Genomic DNA, 25,064 nt, shown 5'->3' on the forward strand with positions numbered 1-25,064 from the left:
CTACAACTTACATTCATTTGTAGCTGAGTTTAAACACTTTAGCTCTCCTCTTTTCTGGCCCTTTCTCTTCTGCTTGGTCAGATCTGCCTGGAGATGGCAGGCAATTCTCAAGGGCACTCGAGAGTTGGGATGAGAGAAGCAAACAAACCAGTGTTTTGGTCACTAGGCAGGAAAGCCTGTTTTTCAAATTTTGGCTTAGTCTCAAAGTCATTAAATTTGGGAAGATCACTGTTTCTCAGCTCTTTCCACTTCCTCATCTGTAAAATGTAAATAATAATGCCGTCATGGTACTGTGAGGCAATATACAAACGTCACTGATTAGGAACTATTTTATTAAATGTTTGTCCCATTCTTCCTCCAAGGAGCTCAGTCTTCCCCTCCCAGTTTTATCCTCTCAAAACATGGTTTAGGATAAGCAGTGGTGTCTGGTCCAAGATTTGACATGGCACTTCATGTGCACTTCTGTTTCCCTGTGCATTTGGTTATATCCTACAATCTGCAATGTAAGCTGAAATAAATTGGTTGGTCGTGGGACGGGAGCCTGATTATAGAACCATGGTAGTTAAGAAATTGAGAAGGAAAAACTGGACATCATCCAAAATCAAATTTGACAGTCACCTTGATCTAATCCCCTCCCTTTTTTTGAGACTCACATTCTGAGATTTGAGGGAGAAAACACTTTAAAATGTCAATGTGAAAGCTGCCTATAAATATATAGAGAGTACAAAAAGACGTGGCTTGTTTTTTGGTTTTTTAAATCATGCATGGAATTGTCATCAAGACCAATATGTGTTCAACATTAAATATGCAAGTAAATCATCCATGTGTCTAGAGTTCAGCATTAAATATATACAAAGGGTTCAATTTTACTGTAATCTTCAGGTAAATGTTATAGGTGTAATAGGTTTTATTTAAAGTTAGCATTTGATAGAATCTGCATTCTTAATAATTTGGGATCACATGAACAGTTGCCACTACAGTGGTACCTCGGTTTACGAACTTAATCCGTACCTGAAGTCCGTTCTTAAACCAAATCTGTTCTTAAACTGAGGCACGCTTTCCCTAATGAGGCCTCCCGCCGCTGGTGCCCTTCCCCTGTCCGGCTTCCATTCATAGACCGAGGTAAAGTTCACAAACCAGAACACTACTTCCGGTTTTGCGGAGTTTGTAAACCGAATAGTTGGCAATTTCTTCAAAATCATAGGCACACAAGTCCTCCCACACATTGGTTTAAATTAATACTAATCATGTTCCATTTGTTTATCTTAATACCATTACTGGGCAATGGAAAGGAAATCTTTCAGACAACCTGGTCCAGACTTATTTAGAGCTTTGTATTTAAGTAACACTGCATTTAAACTGGATTTGTGGGTAGTAGGGAGCCAGTGCAGATTCCTTAGCATTGGTGTGATAAGTGCCCACTAAGCCCCCACTACCACCACCCAGGCTACTGCATTCTGCATCAGTTGCAGCCTCTATACTAGCTGCAAGGCAAGTCCCACATAGAGCACATTGCAGTAGTCAAAACATGAAATTACCAGTGCATAAACCACAGTGAGCAGGCTATGTTTGTCCAGGAAATGTCACAGTCAAATGTCACACCAGTTTAAGCTCATGATAGGCAGGCACTCTTTTACACAAAGGCTCATGTACTGTTCAAAGATGGTTACCAAATCCCTCCTAAATTGCATACCTATTCCTTCAGAGGGACTGCAACCCCACTGAGAACAGGCAAAGTCCTCAGTTCTTGAACCTGGGGATCATTCACCTGCAGTGTCTTTATCTTAGCAAGCTTCAGCCTGATGACCCACATCCAGTCCACCAGTGTGTCCTGGTACTTTTTTCAGCTTGTGCATATTCTCTCTCGACTCAGATTTAATGGTGAAATAAAGGCCCAAACCTTCTGATGACTTCTCCCAAAGGCTTCATATAGAAGTTAAACAACACTGGGTTTAAAATGGTGCCTTACAACACTTTGCATCTACAACACTGCGCCTAAGTTGTCGGGGGATAAACACAGAGTCCCCAAATGCTACCCTCTGAAACCTGGTGTGAATGTAGGAATAGAATCACCATGGAACAATACTTACAGTTCCCAATTCACAAGAGATTGTTGAGGAGGAGACCATGGTCAATGGTGTCAAAAGCCACTGAGATTCAGCAGGAACAACAGGGTTGCATGTTCCCTGGAAAGGGTCATTCATCAGGGTGACCAAGGCCTGAGGAATCATTGGTGAGCACACTTTGGGTTAATTGAAGGTGAACAATTTTGTCCCCCGTTTGCCCAGCAAACTTATCACAGTTGGTGCTAGCAACTTTTTTTTACTGCATGAAAAAGCTCTGCTAGGCAAGGCACGATAGAGGCTTTTTCACTACCTTCATCACCATATGACATGACACGGTTAAACACTCTTAACTGCTGTTTGGTCAGCTTGATATTGGGCCTTCAGCCATTTCCACTTCCTCTCATGCAGCTTGTTTCATTGCTCATAGCTCCAAGGAAAACCAATGTGCACAACGAGCTTCACAGTGTTGGAGCAGGCACTCCTGAGCAATCTTGTCCTAATCTCGCTGTTGCACAATGAGGAATAAAGCATATGGACAAACCAAACTTGCATTCTGGAAATATATTTATCATTGTTACTGGAAATTCCCCCAATTCTGATTCAAGTGTGTGAAGGGACCAGTGAACTCTTACATGTTCCTGTTTATGGCTTGGCTTATTCAGTGCAGGAGCAGTAAGCTAAATTATGAGGTAAGCATCATGTCCTTTAGCTTTAATTGTTGGTTGTAAAAGATCTGATTCTCAGGCATGTCCTAGGATTGTGGGACTGTATGCGCACCAGATCTTAGCTTTCTAGCTAGTATGAAAGCATCTTTACTATTTTGGAGCTCTGCTCATGTCCCCCTCCCACGCAGAGTGTTTTAGGGGGAAAGATGTATAGACGTCTGCCTTTCATTTCTTTCTTGTAATCATGAAGTTTTGGGCTACAGGTGTACCAAATTTTAGATTTCTGTGTGGCAGGGTAGTGTCCCAGCAATACTAACCACCCTTGTCTTTCAGTCAAAAACATAGTTCTATAATAGAAACTGTGATCTTTGCATTCTGTTGCACTGAATTTCATGTTAGGTGTACCTGGATTCTGTGTGTGTGTGTGTGTGTGTGTGTGTGTGTGTGTGTGCCACTTCTGTTCTTGAGGGACTTGGCAGAATATCACCTTTTGAGGGTTTGTGAGCAACTATCGCTCCAGAGTATTCTTAGGTTTTACTTGTTATGTCTGGGTACTGCTGGGCTTGGAGTCGTTAATCTTCCTCATGTTTTCTTGGCTGAAGAAAATGAGAAACAGATGTTCACATCTGGAAACTTCGTTCTAGGCTTCATTGTTGCAGTGAAATAGTTTAAATTGTAACGGGAACATTTAGAGTACTGAAGCAAAAGGCTACCCTTGAACACACACACCCTTCCAGCTTCCTTTTTTGCATGAAACTTAACACTGCTGCATGTTTTGTTCCTGTCAGTTTTAACTTCACTTAACACTTTCGTAGCCTAGAGGATGAATATTAATAGACCTCTTGAAATACTAAGCAGACTTCTGGAAAAGTTTGTGTATGTAGTGTTAACAAGCTAAAGCTATATAGTCCCAAGTATGCTTGCTCATACTTCTTAGTAAACATGATTAGAATTGGGGAACTGGACAGTTTGATTGGCTGCAAAACTCTTTCCTGCACGAGGTGTGGATTTGTTTTGTGTGTTTTCCAGGAGGCATATTCAAGTCATACTATCAAGTCTAATTATACTAGAGAGGTGGCCTGCTTTGGAACTTAGCAGTGAGCAAGAAATCCCTGTTATACCTCACCTTGACTATGAGTTCATTGTGGCTTTTTAGGCAAGCCATTGTTTCCTCTACTCATCTCTTGCAACTACCCTTAATACGGATAATATTGAGTTGTTTATAAGAGTTAATGAGATAATATATGTCAAGGAATTTATGCACACTGGAAAAGCACTTTATAAACACTGCCTGTGTTCACACAAAATGGTGGTTTAGTGCATTGTGCAGGAGCCAGGAGTGAACTACAGTGAACCATAGGCTTGCACAGTCCCTCCCTACTTTCCTCTTTCTGGAAGAGTGTGGAAGTATCCACTTCTGCTTTTAGATAATCACATAATTCTGTGTAGTTTGGTCCTAGAACTACAGCTAGCATTAACTATGGCTAGCTTAATATAAGGCCAGGTGTGGGGTGCAGAGGACTTTAATCTTTTGCACCCCATTGTGGTCCTGATCCAGACTGAGCCCCCCACATTTGTAATTTGTATTGGGGGGGATTTCCATTTGCTCCGGGAAGGTTTTTTTAATTGAATTCCGACCCAGTCAAAATACAGTCCGCAGAGTCATAGAACAGTGTGGACTTAATCCAAGCTTTTGGAAGCAGCTTTTCATTTGTTTTTACATTGGGGCCTGTTTTCTTCAACACTCCCCACACTGTTCCTCTTTGTTGATTAAGGGTTCTCCCTTTTCTGAAGTTAAAAGTAGGAAGAGCTGGCTTACAGGGGCATCAAAGGCCTGCACTTCTCAACACCCCAACTCAGGTGGGGCTTTTGGTGTTAGACCCCATCAAAAAGAAGCATAGATTCCTACCATGTGGATCCATTCTACTTTTGCAGAGAGACTCACTAAACTGAATTCACAGTGAACTACAGTTTGAACTGCAGAAGTTGCTTAATGACAAGCTTTGCTGTGCCTGGGCTCATTGTGAGACTGAAATGCCACTTGGGCTGTCCACTCAGACATTGCACCATGCTCTTCGCAGAAAAAACAGGCAGAAGCTGACAATGCATCATAATTGTGATAGAAGGCAACTCATCATAATGTTCAGACTGTGAATTTTCAGTGTATGTTAATGGTGGATGCAGTGCTATCCTTGGATCAACTTCAAACAAGAGCTATGCATTTGCAGCAAGAAAAAGCTTTGTATTCAATTTTCCCTGGATTAAATGCTTTTTCAAACTGGCTTTGAATGGTAAAATACGCTGTTATATCAAACTTTGTGCTTATTTTTGCTGCTAAATTGAAGATAAAATGAAACAGCTGTGTGTGGGAGAAGCATGTATTTATTTTTGAATTATCTAGTATCTGGCCCATGTTTCGGGGGTTCAATCCTACAAGCTGCTGAGAGCTCAGAAGAGGTGTTAAATCCCTTCCACTCCCACTGCATTCTGCAGAATCAAAACTCCAAAGGACAGGTTTTCATCAGTACTCTTAACTTCAATTTATCTAAATGTTGGTGTCATTTACATCTTTCCTTGAGTGTTTTGTACACCCAGGCAAAGCATTCAAGGAAATGGGAGTGTGTCTTTTCGACATGACCTTTTTGTTTCAACATGAATGCTTGTTTCAGAGAAGGGAGCTGTTTCCAAAATGCTTCACAAGTGTCCCATTCCCCCCCCCCCCCATGTTAATAACCCAGATGTGGCTCAGTGGCTTCCACTTTCTGATAAAGCACACACCAGTGCTGCTCTTTCCCCCACCAGAGTTGCAGAAGAATGGAGTTCCCCAAGGGCAGAACTAGTCAAGAGTATAGAATCATAGAATTGTGGTGTTGGAAGGGACCCCAAGGGTCATCTAGTCCAGCCCCCTGCAATGCAGGAATCTCAGCTAGATCACATATGACAGGTGGCCTCCTGACCTCTGCTTAAAAACCTCTAAGGAAGGAGAGACCACCACCTCATGCGGGAGTCTGTTTCACTGTCACACAGCTCTTACTGTCAGAAAGTTCTTCCTGATGTTTAATCGGACTCTCCTTTCTTGTAACTTGAATCCATTGGTTCAGGTCCTACCCTCTAGAGCAGGAGAAAACAAGCTTGTTCCAGCCTCCATGTGGCAGCCCTCGACTATGGCTATCATATCATTCTCCTCTTAACCAGGCTAGGGCAGTTCTGTTGTTGGGGAACCCTCTCCACGTTGGCTTGTCTGTTGTGAATGCTTGCATGTATTATTTCCACTGTCAGTTGAGGATCTTAGTGCATATGGGCATAGGTTTGCACATTTAAAAAACAACAAAAACCTCGTCAGGCAGAGAAGGGGTTCAGGCAGTATGACCTCAAATTGAAATAGTTCTGTTAATTATAAAACGAGAGATAATCTCCCCACCACCACCTTTTCTGGTTCCCAATGTGAAAAATATTAGCTTTGTAGAGACTGAAACAGATGGCGAGCAGCTGAAGTAGATAAGCGTGTTGTTGAAAATAAGCATTTACTCAGGCTGGGGAGGTGACAAAGCCATGTTTACAATATCTCATCCATTTACAGTGATGCTACTTTTAGCTGTATTGAAATAATTAATTCACAGGATACCTGGAAAACACAAGCTGATCGATGTGTGTGGGAAGGGCTTTTTACAATTTTGGGCAAAATGGATCTAGTCTGTTGTCTGCTTTAGGGACTTTAAAGGGGTAAATGCCCCCCCATCTTGATGTTTGCTGCTCCCCAAATGTTTCTCTTGCCTTCTGTGATGGGATGGTGAGCTGCTTGTGCGTAAAATCCTGATCCCTCAGAGTTTGGCTAAGTTCCCAAACCTCTGTCTGTGATGGAGCTCCTTAAGCATGGCTCCATCAATCGCTCGTTGAATCGGACAGTGGGCGTTTACGGAACTTCTTCCAGCATAAAAGCTCCTTAACGGAAACGCGTCTTCTGGACTCTCGGCGTGACAGTTTCCGCCGAGGAGTGGGTGTCCCTACGGGAGGTCCTGAAACCTCTCCACTGTTCTCGCTTGAAGTATCTCTGAGCCCTCCCTCCGACTCACTTTCCCTTGTAACTCCACTTCTCCCCCTGCTGGTCCCCTCCTCCGCTGAGTGGTCTCTCTCACCCTCCATGAGCCCTTTCACCTCCTTCGTCTCAGATGACAGTTCCCTGACATCCACCTCCCCTCTAGGGCCCCCTTCACCCCCTTCCCTCCCCTCCTCTGCGGGAGGCGAGGGAGCAAAACCCCTGAAGGAACCTCCCTCATCTTCCGAAGTTTCGAACACTTCCCTCCACCTTTTGCTGTTCCCGGTTTCCAAGTACTCCTCCTCCTCGGAGTCTGTACCCCCTTCCAACTCCGATTCCCTGAATCCCTCCAGTTCCTCCTCATCGTCGGTGGTGCCAAAGTACTCCCTCCGGAACCTCGCTACTGTCTGAGGTTTCCTGGGGAACCTTTGGTGGAACGTTTCGATCAAGACCTCGTCATGGACCTCCTCTGCCTTCACCCAGGTGTTTTCCGACTCCGGTTCCCCTTCCCACGCGACCAAATACTCCACCTGATTACCCTTCCACCTGGAGTCGATGATTTCCGCCACATAGTTGCGGCTTTCCCTTTCTTCTATGGCTGGCCCCCGTGTGGATACCCCTTCACCTTCCCCCCTGTATGGTGACAGTAATGACCTGTGGAATACCGGGTGCAGTTTCATGTGGTTCGGTAACCGGAGTCTGAAAGCCACTGGGTTGACCTGTTGGATGACCTCAAATGGTCCCAATCTTTTGGGTCTCAATTTCTTGCAACTCCCCTTGAACGGCAACCCTTGGGTTGATAGCCAGACCCGACTCCCCACCCTAATTGTTTCACCTTCCCTTCTGCTCTTGTCTGCCTGCCTCTTATATTCTTCTTTGGCCCTTTCTAAGTTGTGTTGGAGTTGACGATGGATCGCTTCCATTTCTTCTACAAAAAGTTCAGCGGCCGGAACACTCCATCTCTCTCCTCCTTCCCCTGGAAACGCCCTGGGGTGGCACCCATAATTAGCCAAAAAAGGGGCTCATCCCTGTGGACACATTCTCTGCATTATTGTAAGCAAATTCCGCTAGTGCCAACTTTTCGACCCAATCGTTTTCTCTGTCATTGACATAACACCTCAGGTATTGTTGAAGGATACCGTTTGCCCTCTCCGCCTGCCCATTGGTCTCAGGGTGCCTGGCAGTCGAAAAGTTGACCTCTACGTGCAACAAGCTCATAAGCTTCCTCCAGAATCTGGACGTGAACTGTTTCCCTCTGTCGGAAACCAGCCTCAAGGGGGCGCCATGCAGCCTAAAAATATGTTCTACAAACAATTTTGCTGTCTCTTCCGCCGTGACTGCATGTGAGCAAGCTACAAAGTGACCCATCTTAGTTAACTGGTCTACTACGACTAGTATGGCGGTTTTCCCCTGGGATTTGGGCAGATCAGTCATAAAATCTATCGACACCGCCTCCCACGGTCGTTCTGGTGTGGGTAACGGTTCTAGTAACCCCGCTGGTGCCCGCCTTTCTCCTTTGGCTCTCTGGCATTGGTCACACCTTCTCACATACTCCCGTACATCCTCCCTCACCTTGGGCCACCAAAACTCCCTGGTCACCAACCACATGGTCTTGTGTTGCCCAAAATGCCCCGCTGTGGGATTGTCGTGCAGCTGTTTGAGTACTCTCCCCCTCAATTCCCCTTCGGGTATATATAGCGCCCCTTTGTAATACAATGCCCCGTTTCTTTCTTCAAAACCTCCGGGGTCTTCTCCCTCTCTCCTTAAACCTCTGAGCTTCTCCTGGGCGTACTCATCATTTACCGTTCCCTCTACCAGTTCTCTTTGCCCCACCCAGGCCGCACCACACACCCAGTGGTCCTCTGGGATAATATGTCTCTCTTCTGGCGCTCCCTCCCCCTCCAAATATTCAGGTTTGCGAGAGAGAGCGTCCGCTCTGATGTTTTCTGGACCTGGCACATAGCAGATTTCAAAATGGAATTTGGAGAACTCCTGGGCCCATCTCACTTGTCGTTGGTTGAGCACTCGTGCCGTTCTCCAATACTCCAAATTCTTGTGGTCTGTACACACTTGCACCTTATGCTGTGCGCCAATTAGTAAGTGTCTCCATCTCCGGAACGCTTCGTGAATGGCGAGTAGTTCTCGGTCATATACCGTGTAATTCCTCTCGGATTTGTTCAGCTTACGCGAAAAGAAGGCACACGGTCTCCATTCCGACTTATTGCTCCCTGGCTGAAGCAGCACCGCCCCCACCGCCCGGTCTGAGGCATCAGTTTCCACTCTCATGGGTTTTTGTAAATCCACATGCAGGAGCTGTTCTTCCGAAGCGAATGCCTTTTTCAATTCCTCAAAAGCGTGCTCCGCCTCCGCCGTCCAAACGAATTTCTTCTTGCTGCTTAGACAGTCCGTGATGGGAGCCGTTAAGTGGGCAAAGTTCTTGATGAATTTACGGTAAAAGTTCCCAAACCCTAAGAACCTTTGCACATCTTTTTTCGTTTTCGGTGTCTTCCATTCCAGCACCGCCTGTACCTTGCCTGGATCCATGGCTAATCCCTTGTCTGATAAGCGGTACCCCAGGAATTCCACCTCCTTGGCGTGGAACTGACACTTCTCCAATTTCACCCACAACTGGTTTGCTTGCAGCTGGCTCAGCACTTCCCTGACATCCTTTACATGCTGCTCCTCATTCTCTGAATATATCAGCACGTCATCGAGGAAGGCCACGCAATTCTTGTAGAGCAAAGGTCCCAGTACATGGTTCATGAGCGATTGAAAACAGGCGGAGCCTGCTTGTAATCCAAAGGGCATAACGAGATATTCGAAAGCCCCTAGGGGGGTGAACATCGTTGTCTTCCATTCATCCCCCTTCTTTATTCGTATCAGGTTGTACGCTCCTCTCAGGTCCAGTTTCGTGAATATCTTTCCCTTCCTCACCCTGGTCAAAATGTCATCAATCCTGGGCATGGGGAAAGTCACTGGTTCTGACACGGCATTTAGCCGCCGGTAGTCCACGATCAATCTCGGTTTATCCGTGTTTTTTTTGTCCACAAAAAACACTGGGCTGCCCCCCACCGCTCTGGACTCTCTGATGAAATCTCTCTTCAGGTTTTTGTCAATAAACTCCCTCAACTCCTGCATTTCCCTGTCTGACATGGCGTACAGCTTGCCCACGGGCAGCTGGGCCCCAGGGACCAGGTTAATTTGGCAGTCAAAGTCTCTATGCGGTGGTAGTTTATCTGCTTCCCTTTCGCTGAAGACCTTGCTCAGGTCAGCGTATTGTTTGGGCACCTTCCCTTTGTCCGCCACTTCCATCCCTGCTAGGGAGGCTTTTGCCCCTTCTGGCACCTTTCCCTCTTTGCAGTGTTCCAGGCAATGTGCTGACCCAAAGGAGACCACTCTCTGATGCCAGCCCACTAGCGGGTCATGCAACGCTAGCCAGCTCATTCCCAAAATGACTGGCGCCCCTCCCAGGGTGGCTACATTGAACGCTATCCTTTCAGTGTGCCTTGCCACCCTCATAACCATTGGGACGGTCTGTAGGCTAACTTCTCCCCCCAACAGCTCCCTCCCATCGATCGTGGTGACCTGCAGGGGGTTGCTTAAAGGGAGTGTCTGTATCTGGTGTTCAGCTGCAAACTCCTTGCTCATAAAATTACAGGAGCTGCCTGAGTCCAACAGCGCCTTGGTCTTTAGTGGGTATCCGTTTGCCAGCTCTAGCAGCACCTCTATTACTAGAGCTGGTCTTGGAGGTTCCGGAGTGGGCACTTTTACTGCTCCTTGGCCTGTCTGCAGTGCCCTGACAGTGGCAGACAGGCGTTGGCTTTTACTGGCTCCTGGACTTCCTCCTCCTTCCCCCCAACAGCTCCCGCCATCCCTTGCCATTCCTTTCTTTGCGGGCAGACTCTGGCAAAGTGACCTGGCTGCTGGCAGAGGTAACATTTCTTGGCGCTCTTTCCCTCCTTCTTCCTCCCTTCACTGGCATTTGAAACTGCGCGCGCGCGCGCTGTTCCAACTTCCATCGGCTCTCCGGGCGGGAAACTGGGTTCTGGAATCTCTGGAATGCGGAAATCCCTCCAACGCTCTCCTTTCCCCTCCCGCTTCTCCAAGGCTCTTGCCTCCTGGCGCGCTCCAATGGTCAGCGCTGATTTGGTCAGCTGGTCCATAGACTCCGCCCTGGGCGCCCGGGAAAGTTCGTCTTTCACCGCCGAAGAAAGCCCCTCTTCAAAGAGCATTTGAATGGGTTCCGCCGATAGGTCCCACCCCAATTTATGTATCAACATTGTAAACTCAGTCCAGTACTCACGAACCGATCGGCTCCCCTGTTTGCAAGCCATCAATTGTCTGCGCACCAGTCCCTGTTCAATCTCGCTGGAAAACATCAAATCCATGGCGCGAAAAAACTTCCTCGCGTCCTTCAGCATGTCACTATTCCCTGCCATCAGGGGCCGGACCCAGTCTCTCGCCCCCCCTTCGAGATGGCCAATCACAAACGCCACTCGCGATGCCTCATCGGGAAAGTCGTTAACCTGCAGTTCGAGAGCATACTGCATCTCTGTCCTAAAGGCTTGGTAGTTCCTGGGGTCCCCCCCAAACTTCTGCACCATTCCTGGCATCTTTCTTGCTAGTGTAGCGCCTTTTGCCTTTTCTGCATCCTGCGCCCTCCTTTCTTCTAGCCTCGCCGTTTGCATTGCTAGCTGGAGTTCCAAAACTCTGTACCTTTCTTCCAGAGTTGGACCTTCTCCAGCTCCTGCTGCTCCTCCGGCTCCGGCTGGGTTGCTCATGATGCCTCTCTGCACAAGCTGCTTTCAGGGACTGTCCGATTGCTGTGATGGGATGGTGAGCTGCTTGTGCGTAAAATCCTGATCCCTCAGAGTTTGGCTAAGTTCCCAAACCTCTGTCTGTGATGGAGCTCCTTAAGCATGGCTCCATCAATCGCTCGTTGAATCGGACAGTGGGCGTTTACGGAACTTCTTCCAGCATAAAAGCTCCTTAACGGAAACGCGTCTTCTGGACTCTCGGCGTGACAGTTTCCGCCGAGGAGTGGGTGTCCCTACGGGAGGTCCTGAAACCTCTCCACTGTTCTCGCTTGAAGTATCTCTGAGCCCTCCCTCCGACTCACTTTCCCTTGTAACTCCACTTCTCCCCCTGCTGGTCCCCTCCTCCGCTGAGTGGTCTCTCTCACCCTCCATGAGCCCTTTCACCTCCTTCGTCTCAGATGACAGTTCCCTGACACCTTCTTTATGTATTACATTGTATTTTGATCCTTCATTTTAAGAGAAGTATCTCCCAAAGCAGCTCACGTCAGTTAAAAACAAACAAGCAAGAAACCAGCCCTTCCATCAGGAATACCAACTACATACCGTATTTTTTGCTCTATAAGACTCACTTTTTCCCTCCTAAAAAGTAAGGGGAAATGTGTGTGCGTCTTATGGAGCGAATGCAGGCTGCGCAGCTATCCCAGAAGCCAGAACAGCAAGAGGGATTGCTGCTTTCACTGTGCAGCGATCCCTCTTGCTGTTCTGGCTTCTGAGATTCAGAATATTTTTTTTCTTGTTTTCCTCCTCCAAAAACTAGGTGCGTCTTGTGGTCTGGTGCGTCTTATAGAGCGAAAAATATGGTAGGTAAGACAGATAAGGGGAAGGCATGTGGAAGAAGGGAGAGAAGGGACACCAGTTTTTCAAGGCCAGAATAAAGTAGTGAGCTTTACGTTGTCATTAATGTCTAGCTCAGTCTAGGCTGACCCTTCTTTGCTGGTGGTTTTTGTTTGAATAGCAATTGGTGGCTCCATTATTTTGGCTGATGGATGGGGCCAGAGTGCCCTTTCCCCCCTGCATATCTAGTACAGTGGTACCTTGGGTTAAGTACTTAATTCGTTCCGGAGGTCTGTTCTTAACCTGAAACTGTTCTTAACCTGAAGCACCACTTTAGCTAATGGGGCCTTCTGCTGCTGCTGCTGCGCCACCGCCGCCGCACGATTTCTGTTCTCATCCTGAAGCAAAGTTCTTAACCCAAGGTACTATTTCTGGGTTAGCGGAGTCTGTAACCTGAAGCGTATGTAACCCGAGGTACCACTGTACCATGGCACCTGGTAGTTGGATCAGAGTGTCTTGAATTTGTCATTTGGTTTGTAGTGGTTTGGATGGGAGGCATTAGGATGTTTTTCAAAGGAGATTTCTGTTCTTGATGCACCTTCTTAATAAAGGTGTACTATTAGCAAAGTGGGTTAGAATAGGAACATTGGTTTTAAAAATTCAAATTACAATATCTACAAAAGAGGCAGTTTTCCTTTACCTTGAAACAAGATCATATTAATGGAAATGAGTCACCAACCACCATAAGTGAAACTGTAGGATCCATGTGTTCCATTATGTAGGCATGGCCTCTTGCTGCTAGAGGTTGGGATGCTGGTATAGCAACGTAGCAAGGAACCTCTTCATACACATGCCCGGAATACAAGTGGTGCTTACAGTGGTTTCCTATGAAATCATCTAAGTGGGTCATGGACATTTTCATATACTGTATATAAGGGCCCCTCCAGACATCCTTTTTATTGAGCATTCATGATTTGTTCTCAAGATGGAATTGAGACGATCACACATGTTCCTTCTTTCAATATTGTTTGCACATGCAAACGTTTGGGGGCAGTCACGCTGCTTCATTTCCATTCTGTGCATATCCCACATCTTCCTGTTGAAATCCCGTAGCTTTTTATACCACAAATGTTCTGATTTATTTTTGTTCCATTGGTTTCACTATAGTCCCTCTGGAGAGCAATAATGAGGTGGGATTGGGGAAGCATTGCAGGACAAACTAAAGCAGAATCAATCCACCAGCAATGCACACACTATTATAGAGGCAAGAACATATGGCAGAATGGTCTGTTATTTAAGGTAGCAGCGCTGACTGTTTCTGCTTCCCTTTCTCCTGGAAAAAATACAGCTCCGGTGGCAATAACCTAAGAACAAATCCTGAAAAAAACAGATGGTAGTCTTACTAGGTGATAGGGTGTTGAATGGTATCTTTCACAAAGAGTAGAATTTCTTAAGATAGGGGACAGCTTTGAAAAGCAACAACACACATTTAGCTAGGTCAGTGTTTTCTTTGATAGTGTTATGTAAAAGGGGTCTGTGTGTGTCACTGCGGTTTGTAGCAGTGAAGCCTCTGTCACCGATCAGATAAGTTGATGTTGATAGCTCAGTGTTTAAGCATCTTCTAAACCTTCTCGCAGTCCTGTCTCTGTGAGGGAAAAGAAAATTGTCAGAGGGCTCTGAAGAGACCCTTCAGTGCTTTACAACCTTTGGTCTTTTTGGGTGGAGTGGGAGGAAAAGAGCGCTAGGGAGGCTGGTCAGGATACAAAGGAAGTGGAGGAAAGTTGATAGTAATCTGGAAAGGAGGAACCCGAACAGACAATGCTGAGGGTGAAGATATGAGGTAGAAGAACAAAGGTGCAAAGGAGAAAGTGCTACTGGGACAAAGTATGTACAGGGCCTAGAGTCAGGAGCAGCTGAGATCCTGAGAAGGAAATCCTTCCCATTGTTGCTTCACTGCAGCAGTTCAGCCTGGTAGCCCCAAGGAAGGAGTAAGGCCGAGGAATAAGGGCACACTTACTTCCCTTCGCCCTCCCCATCTCCTTCCTTCCTTCCTTCTGTCCGTCTGGAAGAGGTAAGGATTTGTCTCTTTACACTGCAGTATGGGGTTAAATCTATAAGGAGGTCTTAGGTAGGAGGGTCCTAATGCCAGCTGTCATGTGTGGGAAACAGTGGAGGCTGGCCTAAATTAGGTTTCAGAGCAAGTTAAAAAAAAATAAACAGTGGCACTGCTCTTGGATAGCTCCAACTTGCTTAAGGATTACTGAGGCGGAAAAATAGAGTAGAAAAGAGAATGGAGTTTTCTGAGGGGGGCACATTTGTGGGTTGTTTTAGATGGTAAGTCGCCTGAACTGCTTGAGTGGGCTGTGATGGGGCTGCTGGGGGCTAATGGAGCCCTGTAGGCCCCTGAAGCTTTGAGTGGCACAGGGCTTCCTGAGAGAGGCTTGAAGGGGAAACACGGGGCAGTGTGTGTCCTCTTTAATAATGCTTATGTGCATTATTTGCTAAGCTCTTTGAGTATTGCAAGAAAGGATGTACTTTCTCCTCATGGTCAAATGTGCAATGTGTCCCTGCGTTGGCAGCTTGCACATCTGACTGCAGAGGGACACAGAGACCTTGCCCTTTAAATATCACAAACCTGTGCAAAGAACAGGAGGGATGGGAAGAGTCGTAGCTCAGTGGTAGTTCAGTCTCCAGCTGTCTTGCACAGCACTTGGCATAGGGCTTTGCAGGCACTGCCAAACAGCTGGTGGCAGTGTCTGCAACCCCCTACCTGCTTTGGGTGAACCAGGTTTTTACCTGCCCAGCACTTGACAACATGTATGACACTAGGGGTAGGGCAGGTGCAGGTGGCTTTGCCAGAATGGGAGGCCTAGATAGGCCCTTACCTCTGGTCTAGACAATACTGAGCTATATGAACCATTTGGTCTAACTTGATATAAGGCAGCTTCATATTTATGTTCTTACTTTCCTTTGAAATGAATCATTCATGCTTCCATTTCCACTGCCAGGAGGCATTGCTGTCAGATTTCATATATTAAATTAGTGGTTATGCAGGTAAATAAATGTTCTGCATGCTGCAATGTGTACAGAAATATGCAGCTCATATACCATGCTAAGCCCCTGATGGTACAGCTGATGCTGTTAGATCCGGAAATAGTGTTTTCAGAATGCATTGAAGAGATGGAGAAACTAACTGGTTTGATTTCTTGAATAGTGTTTTTTTTGGGTAGTCTGCAGTTGTAAGCAAGCAGCTACTTTTGGTTAGGGAACTATCTATATAGTTTGAGAGTGCCATCACTATGTATTTGTGTCTTAAGGCATCAAAGGGATTTACAAATTCAGCATTTTCTTTCCAGTGTCCGTTCATGCAAGTACATTAGTTTGCTAGCCACTTTCTTAAATAACCATGTTGCAGGAAGGCCAGAGGCAATTAATTAAAGGAATAAATGCTGGATTTTTTTTTTTTTTAAATAACTGCATAGGGTTTACTGTTTGTTGTTGTTGTTGGTTTTTTTTGCATTTTTTGATTTCTGTAAACTACCTTGTGATCTGCTTGTTGTATTAATGCAGCCAGTGTGCTGTTGATATGGGATGCCCTTCTTTGTTTGTGCTTTTGTAAATAACTGGTTTCCCCCATATGTGTGTGTGGCATCTGTTATATGACACAACCTTAATGAGATACTGTTGTCACAAATACTGTCATTGGAGAGAACCCAAAACAAGTTTTCTTGCCTTGTTATCCATTCTGCCCCCCCCTCCCCCATGGAAATGGAGTCAGCCAACTCTGGCACAGTGTGTCTGAAAAAACAGGTGCTTCAGATTTCCACGGGGGATTTCAGGTGAAGGACAGCAGAGCTCGGCTCAGCACTGTGTGCAGAAGGGTTCCTGTGCTAGTTCAGATTTTCACATGTTTTAACACACTAACACCTCCCCCCTTGGGTGAACAGATTGCCAACAGAAGTGGCTTTTGGGGGGTGGGGGGACATGTCATTGTAATTCAGCGAAAACCCGAAGTTCCTTTTTATTTGGCTTGGGGCCTTCTGTTCTGCTCACTTAACAGACTTCAGAGCTCCCCCCCCCCCGCCCCCCGGATTGTAACGTGTGACGATCTCAGGAGTGCTGTAGATGCTACCCTTGACCTTTATTCAAAGCGATACAACACTCTTAGCTGCATTGCCCGTTTGTTCATGTTGCTAGCTCATAGATTCTCAGGTGAGGTCCTACTGTAGACATTTTTGCCCTCTGAAGCTTTGTTTATAAAGAAGAGTTGTTTTCTTGTTTCATTTCTTGCGGTCCACTGAGTTGGTTCTATTGGAGCCTTGTTATTTGGGGGATTATATGGAAGCCTTTAGATAATGTTGTCTTTTCCAAGGTGTGTTTGAGATTTGATATACAGTTGTATCATTAGTTTTGGATCCCTGCTTTCATGGCTATTTTAGTTATTATTTTGTGGTTTTATGTTGCAAATTGTGCTCAGGGCTCCCAAGTGCGCTAAGAGTCTGTTTCTTTCTAACATAAAAGTAAACATGTCCATTGAATATGTTGGCAGCGATGCACAGAATTGCAGAAAGAAGCATATTGAGACAATGGCCAGCTATCCATGCACCTGCTTTTCCAGAGAACACATTTGCTCTCAGCACGTAGCGTGAACGATATACACGTGTGTACCTACATCCTAAAACACAAATGGGCACGTATCTGTCCACAAAAAAGGAAAAACTCCCCAAAATTATGAGTAGAAGGGAAATGAAATCCCATCAATTAGAGCTGAATTACTGGAATGAAACTGCATTCTTATGCACACTTGCCAGATATTAGCAAGTATACATGCATAGGATTGTGCCACAAGTTTGTTCAACCCTAAAAGAATACCAGGGTACTGTACATTGAAAATTTTATTATTCAGAATAAGAAAGTATTATGAGAATATATAGTTGTATCTGTAAGAGCACTTGGCACTTCTGGAGACTGAACAAAGAATTACCCTACATAAGCAGGGTTTGTCTGTGTTCATTTTATTAATAAATATTACAGAATGAACTTTTTCTTGCTACATTAATTCTTCCCTTTAACCACCGATAGATAAGAATGGCCTTAGTGAAACTAATCAAATACGATGGAATAACCATATTTGCCTCCCTCCATCTAGTAATCCTAGAGACCCTGGGTTGGAGCCAGATTTAGCAATGCTTAGAGTATGCCCATTGAAATCAATGGACTTATATTAGTCATTGCTAACTTAAGTCCCACTGATTTTCAGATGGTCTATGACTCTGTGCCAAACACGACTAACCCTGGATCCCCAACACATTGTCTTTTATAATCATGGATTTTTTGTTTAGCCACTGATAGACCTAATCTCCATGAATTTATCTAACTCCTTTTGGAAAAAATGTTACTCTAGTTTATAGTTACCACATCTTACAGCAGTGAAGTCTTAACATTAATTATGGGAGTATTTGAATGAATACATCTGGGACTTAATAAGCCAAGCTATGAATGAGTCTTATGTTGTGCATGCAGCCCCTTTGTGCTTCTGTTCACATGAGCACCCACGCAGGCAAGGAGGTCTTCTACTGTGAGTTCCCATTCTGATAATAACTTTGGAACAAACCAGGAGATTAAGCTAACTTCTTGCTTGTTCTGGATCTGTGAATCATAGTTTCCCAATTTGAATGAAACAAGAACCTTTTGTTAATGGAATACTTCTTGGTTTGCTTGTTCATGCAAGGCAATGGCCCAAAGGGGCTGTGCGCATAGCCAAAAGACACACTCATATTTCTGCTTATTAAACCGATATATGATCATCCAAACATGGTCTATGGGATTTTATGATAACTCATTAATGATGCTCATGGAATCCAAAATTGAATGTTAGCAGTCATGAAGCAGCATCCAGTGTGCTGGGTTGGAGAATATTGAGAAAGTAACAGCTTATTTGTACTAATAGAACCTGCAGTTTATTCTACTACTGTGTCCAATTTTGGGTTCTTCTCAAAGTCTCTTATTGTTGTTAGCTCCCAAAGCCGTGCACAGAAGCTTATTTCAGTGGTTATGGAAGCATAGGAACTGCTAATTCTCAACAGGAGGGAGAATCTGAGAGTTTTCTGTTTAAACTTTTGAGTAGGCATTTCAGCATGCCTGCTGGTAAGCTGTACTGAATTCCAGCATTATGCCAAGTCCTGAAGGTTGCAACGTGTCTAACTGCTAAGATCTCTTCCAGGCCTCTTGGCGCCCATCGCTGAAAAAGCAGGTGGTCTGAAGTGAGGGCTCCCTTTGGGCTTTCACACTCTGTGCACAACATAAAAACGTGAAAGACAACTGTCAGTTCCTTCCCTTCCTAGTTGTCTCCCCCTTAACAAAAGGAGAGGTTGGGAGGCAAGCGGAGATGGGACACAGATGGATGTGTTGGAAACCTGTCAATATGTTTATGGAGACATGCTACAGTGTAGTCCCAGATTGCTTGTGAAATAATCAAATAAGACAGGCACCCCTTTGTTTAGGAACTAATAAGTGGTCCGTATGTTGTTCAACGAGATGGAGAACATATATCTTGTACCACAACATTTATAAAAATATATATGCTTGCAACCGGTTGTTTTGCACCACAGCGGGTTGTTTTATACACAGATGAAAGCAATTTATTTAAAGCTCCTTTTTATTTTTAGTAAAATATTTACTAAATGTTTTGTTTAGTATTTTAAATATTTAGTAAAATATTATACTGGTGGTTAAAAATCCCATTGGGCACCTGCACAGTTTTGTGACTCTTGCGTAATCTGTTTATTTTATTATCTACATTGGAAGTATTTCCTTCTCTGTCCTTCACTGTTGCAGAGGGAATCATAGAATCATAGTTGGGAATTATTTTGCATTTTTACACCCCACCTGCAAGGTAGCTTCTTTCCCTTCCCCATTTATCCTGTACTGCAGCTCACCACCTTGGTCTGGGGATGCTCCAGACCACGTTGTCAAGCATTGCAAATCGTTCCACCCATTTTTAAAAAAGACTTCTTAATAGACTTCCTTATCGCTACTTAACTATATTGGTAATTTCTGAACTAAAACCATTTTTGTAAAGTGATCTTTGTGGCCATGCAGGATCCCGCCCTGCCGCCGCCCCCAGCTCACTCATCCGTGTGCTCCTTTGGTCTCCTAGCCATGATGTCCCCACAGGACTCATGACATCTGGGGCCACAAGGATAAAGAATTACACAACGTTCAGAAGACATCTGAAGGCAGTCCTATATCAGGAGATTTTTATGTTTTTAGATATGCTATAAGCTGCCCAGAGTGGCTGGGGAAACCCAGCCAGATGGGCAGGGAATAATAATAATAATAATAATAATAATAATAATAATAATATGCAACTTGCCATGTTATCCAATCCCAGGCATACTACAATTGATGGAACAAGCCAAGAACCTTCTGGTCCCCTCCTCGTACCCTCACTGGGCAGGAGAGGGGAGTGGGAGCATGCAAACTAGGTTGTGGAGGGAGGAATAAGGATAAGCTCATTGTCATAATACAAAACCATGTTTAAGTGTTATGTTTGAATGTAGCCAACTAGCAGATGATCTTGAATAGAGCCAAACCATAGTTTAGTGTGACATAAACAAGGTGGGACAGGCCTTAGGTTTGCACAGTCCCCCGTCCCTGGCATGGTTGCAAGTAGGAGCTGCCACTGTCTCTTGACCAGAGCGTGTCATGTCATCGGAGACTGACAAACTCTAGTTAATATTTGAAACAATTGAGCTTGAAATGATGTTTCAAGAGCCACCCACAAGCCAGGACGTCCCTCCACCCTTTAGATCTCACCTTTGCCACTGAACTGCTAATTGGATTTTAGGCCAAACTTCCTATCATCCCCCATGGAGAGAATACTGACATTCCTTGTATGGATTACTCAGATACTGACTATGACGTGGTTTGAACACTGAAGCACTGTGTAATTCCTAAGTTCCATTGGATTGTTAACATTCTTTCTTCTACTTTCCATTTCAGTTGCGAGTGAGAAGAGGGTGCCAGTAATGCCAGGATCCCCTGTGGAAGTGAAGATACAGTCAAGATCCTCGCCCTCCAGCATGCCACCGTTGCCACCTGTCAACCCTGGTGGACCCCGGCCTGTCTCATTTACCCCAGCAGCATGTAAGGCTGTGGCTTGTTCAGCTTTCTGGGAAAAACAGAAAGCCACCACGAGTTCTTTCTTTCTAATGCAGACATTACAGAAGTGAGGGACTGTTGTTTCAGTCCAGGGGAGGTGAATTGCTGGGATAGTACCTAATTACCTTGACACTTTTGTGGCTTTATTAGCAAGCAGGTTTCCCGAGATGCAGACTTAAAAAATATATACCATATTTTTCGCTCTATAAGACGCACCAGACCACAGGACGCACCTAGTTTTTGGAGGAGGAAAACAAGAAGAAAAAAATTCTGAATCCCAGAAGCCAGAACAGCAAGAGGGATTGCTGTGCAGCGAAAGCAGCAATCCCTCTTGCTGTTCAGGCTTCTGTGATAGCTGTGCGGCCTGCATTCGCTCCATAAGACGCACACACATTTCCCCTTACTTTTTAGGAGGGAAAAAGTGAGTCTTATAGAGCAAAAAATATGGTATATAGGTTTAAGCTGGGTTTTAATTTCGGAAGCGATTTAAAAAAAATGTTTAATTTCTCGAGAACATCAAGTTCTTTGCATCTGTGTTTTCTGTTCTCATTAATAAGAGGTGCGTTTGTCAGCACATCTGGTGTGTTAACTTTTTATTTATTCTCAGATTCTGGAGTGCTAGGGTTTTCTTAGGTCTCTTAAATTTTATTGTGTACTGTACAGGGTGGTACAGAATGCAGACATCCTGCAAGGAACAGAAAAAGAGCACTCTGGTCCCGAGAATGTAAGCTGCCTTCTGCTGGTTAGGTTGAATGCTCATCTAGCCCAGTAATGCTCCCTCTGACTGGCAGCAGCTCTCCAGGGCTGTGGATGGAAGTCTTTCCCACCACCAGCTCCCCTACCCTCCTCCCTTTAAAAACAAAAACCAGAGGGGCCAGGAAATTAACAAGGGATCTTCAACCTGCAAAGCTTATACACTACTCCACTACTCAACCCTACTAGATGTTATTTCCTAAAATATTAAATAGTTTTTAACACCATCACCCAGTATCAAAAGCAAATATGTCAACTCCTGAATTGTGTTCTCGGCAATTGTGCCTGCATTTCAATATTTCCTATTTTGTGTAACTTCCTTCCGGTTGAAATCAGACAGGCCCCCGCCCTGTTGAACTTCTGGCATGTACTTTTTAAATCCCTGCTTTTAACTTACTTTATAGCAGCCTTTCTCAACCTGTGCGTCCCCAGATGTTGCTGAACTACAACTCCCATCATCCCCTAGCTAGCAAGGCCAGAACTCAGGGATGATGGGAGTTGTAGTCCAACCACATCTGGGCACCCACAGGTTGAGAACCACTGCTTTATAGCATTAACTGGTTTTTAACTTTTCTGTATTTTATTTATTGTACAACACTTGGAGACTATTTGTAGTTAAGTGGTATATAAATTTATGTAAAAAAGAAGCATTTGGGGGCTAAACCTCAAAATATAAAGCTAACATATTCATTGCTTTTTGCCTTCCCCCTCCCCACCGTAGTACCCAATGGAATGAACCATTCTCCCCCGACGCTGAATGGAGCACCGTCACCCCCTCAGAGGTTCAGCAATGGCCCTGCCTCATCATCTTCATCTTCACTGACCAACCAGCAGCTTCCAGCTACCTGTGGGGCCCGTCAGCTCAGCAAACTCAAACGCTTCCTGACCACCCTCCAGCAGTTTGGCAACGACATTTCACCAGAGATAGGGGAGAAAGTCCGCACCCTTGTTCTGGCATTAGTGGTGAGTATTAGTAAGTCAAATACAGCAAAGAAATGAAAAGCAGAAGCTTTGGCGTTTCATTATGGTATCGCAGAATCATAGACTTGGAAAGGGAGCAAGCATGAGGGGCATCTAGTCCCACCCTCTGCAATGCAGGAATCTCAACTCAGGTGCCCATGACAGATGGCCATACAACCCTTGCTTAGAAACTTGCATTGAAGAAGAGTCCACCACCTTCTGAGGGAGTTCATTTCCCTGTCCAGCAGCTCTTACTGTCAGAAAGTTCTTCCTGATGTTGAGTCAGAATCTCCTTTCTTGTAACTTAAATCCATTGGTTTGGGTCCTACCCTCTGGAGCAGGAGAAAACAAGCTTGCTCCATCTTCCATGTGACAGCCCTTTATATATATGAAGAAGGCTATCATATCTCCTCTTTTCCAGGCCAAACATACCCAAATTCTTCAACCATTCCTCATGAGGCTTGGTTTCCAGACCCTTCTGATCCTGCTCAGGCGTTGTCAGTAGGCTTTCTGTAAATGGCAAAACCTCTTACAATATTTGCTCCCCCGTCTAGGATTAGTGTGCTTCCCCCCAAACCTTCATTGCATAACTTTTCAGAAATTGGGGTTTCCATTTTGTCATAATTAATTGCAGCATGGTGAATTACTAATTTTCTGATGCTGTTGATTTGAGTTCAAACCAGTTTTTAAAAGGAGAAATATTTGTGTTTGTGTGTAACGTACATATCACACTTATACACACATCTGGGGTGCACTTTCATCTAATTCTGTCTCAGTGTAATCTCGAGAATTCTGTTTACACATTGCAAGGCTTTTCATAAAACTATACCCTGATTATACATGGTCAACAAAAACGATTAAGTGCTAGGAACTGACATGTGACATTGCACCCATTTTTTCCTGTTTTGGCTTTTTATTTATTTACTTTATATTTTGGAGGTTGTCTAGCTAGCATTAGCACTCTACGATTCCAGATAACTTCTAATGACTGTGGTCACACTTTGAAATGGTGTAGAAGCAGCTTATGAAACTGGAGTAGCTATCTTCTTAAGTAATCACAATGCAGTGTGGTCGGTGGGTGTCAGCCTCCCCCCCCCCCCGCACTTCCTATGTCTACATCTGTTTGTAACCCACCTTAAGACTGCATGGCGAAAGGGGCCTATAAATGCATATAAGTTAAATGAATAAATTCTTAATGTATAAATTATGCATTGAGTGCGAGAATTTGTAGCTCATGGTTCTTAGCCAAATGTGAGATGAGGCAGATCAGATAGGACTGGACACTAATGAATATTAGTTCTTTCCACACAGTACATGCAAATCCAGATTCTCAGAGAGAGAAGGCCTTGTAGAATTTCTGTTGAATTAGAATCAATAACCACGCCAATCCCCTTTCTCTTTACAGAATTCTACTGTGACAATAGAGGAATTTCACTGCAAACTCCAGGAGGCTACCAATTTTCCTCTTCGTCCATTTGTGATTCCATTCTTGAAGGTGATTGCTTAATACTGTCCATTGGCTGGTGAGCCAGTAAGGAGAAAATTCTGTGTGCCACACTAGAGAAAGACTCACCAAGCAATGATTTTTGATGGGAGGAGGAGTCTGACTATTTGAGAGAAGGTCTTGGTCATGTGTAGCCAAAAGTAGTTGCCAAGGAATGCTCAAGAGCCCCCTTTCTCTACCACCGCATAACCTCTGACCATTAAGTGGGTTATGCACCTGCTCCTGGCCTGTTGCATTGCAGCTGATGTGATGGAAGCAACTGAATGAATATATATATATGCACACACACACACACACACACACACACACACACACTTGCTTTCTCTGAAGGGTGTTCTGTACAGCATGCCCCAGTCATTACAGCATGCCCCAGGCCCATGCGCTCCTTTTCTCTTTTTTGGATACTTCTACACAGGGAAGCAGGAGGGGGAGCCAAGCTGAATTCTGAACTTTGTGAGCCCTGGCAAGAATAGGAAAGAATCAGCCCTTTCCCCACCCTTCTGTTTGAAGGGACTGAATCTCCCATTTATTTATAGTAGAGTTGCATGAGTCCTGCCAGAAGACATTTATGTCTGGGACATGAGAATAAATAATAATAATAGTAATAGTAATAATAAAACAATTTATTATTTATACCCCGCCCATTTGGCTGGGTTTCCCCAGCCACTCTGGGCGGCTCCCAACAGAATACTAAAAACAAGATAAAAGATCAAACATCAAGCACTGCAAGCTATAGCCCAGGCTATCACAGATATAGGCACTGCCAGCAAATTCTACTTTCTTTTGTCTTATTTGCTCTTGAGGAGGCCCACAATGATTCTTGTTGGGGGTGGGGTGTCTCTGTGAGAAAGGAACCCTGTTTTAACAAGTATCTTGCTCCTATGGCTCGTTAGATGGTCAGCAGCAAGAGGGTATCCCAGCAGCAAAATAAATCTAAATGGCAACCCTAACTTTGTTTTGCAGGCCAACCTTCCCCTTCTGCAGAGGGAGCTGCTGCATTGTGCTCGGGCAGCCAAACAGACCCCTTCCCAATACCTGGCCCAGCATGAGCACATCTTGCTGAACACAAACACTGCGTCCCCAGCTGACTCTTCAGAGCTGCTGATGGAAGTGAATGGAAACGGAAAGAGGCACAGTCCAGACAGGTAGCAGGAGCTGGTTTCAAAACAGACAAATTTGTCATTAAAAAAAGCCTAACAACCTGGCGCCTTATAAGCTGCTTTCTATTGAAATTCCCTTTTGTTGTGACCTCTTCAGGTATCTGGTAGTTCAAGACTTGCCTACGTGTGGCTTTTTTAGGTTGGCTCTGCGAATGTTTGACTCGTT

General features: G+C 44.8%; 1 protein-coding gene across 7 annotated transcripts in view; it reads left to right on the plus strand.

The window, feature by feature from the left end:
- The window catches only part of CBFA2T2 (CBFA2/RUNX1 partner transcriptional co-repressor 2), a 74,102-nt gene that overhangs the window by 37,299 nt on the left and 11,739 nt on the right, over positions 1–25,064 (plus strand). For all 7 annotated transcript variants that reach the window (XM_083618707.1, XM_083618709.1, XM_083618708.1 and 4 more), the window contains exons 2-5: positions 20,363–20,506; positions 21,996–22,237; positions 23,640–23,729; positions 24,702–24,883. In XM_083618707.1, coding sequence (XP_083474833.1) covers positions 20,363–20,506; positions 21,996–22,237; positions 23,640–23,729; positions 24,702–24,883 — 658 coding nt within the window. The remainder of the gene's footprint in view (positions 1–20,362; positions 20,507–21,995; positions 22,238–23,639; positions 23,730–24,701; positions 24,884–25,064) is intronic.

Source organism: Podarcis filfolensis (genome assembly GCF_964270895.1).
Source record: "Podarcis filfolensis genome assembly, chromosome: 6".
Taxonomy (NCBI): domain Eukaryota; kingdom Metazoa; phylum Chordata; class Lepidosauria; order Squamata; family Lacertidae; genus Podarcis; species Podarcis filfolensis.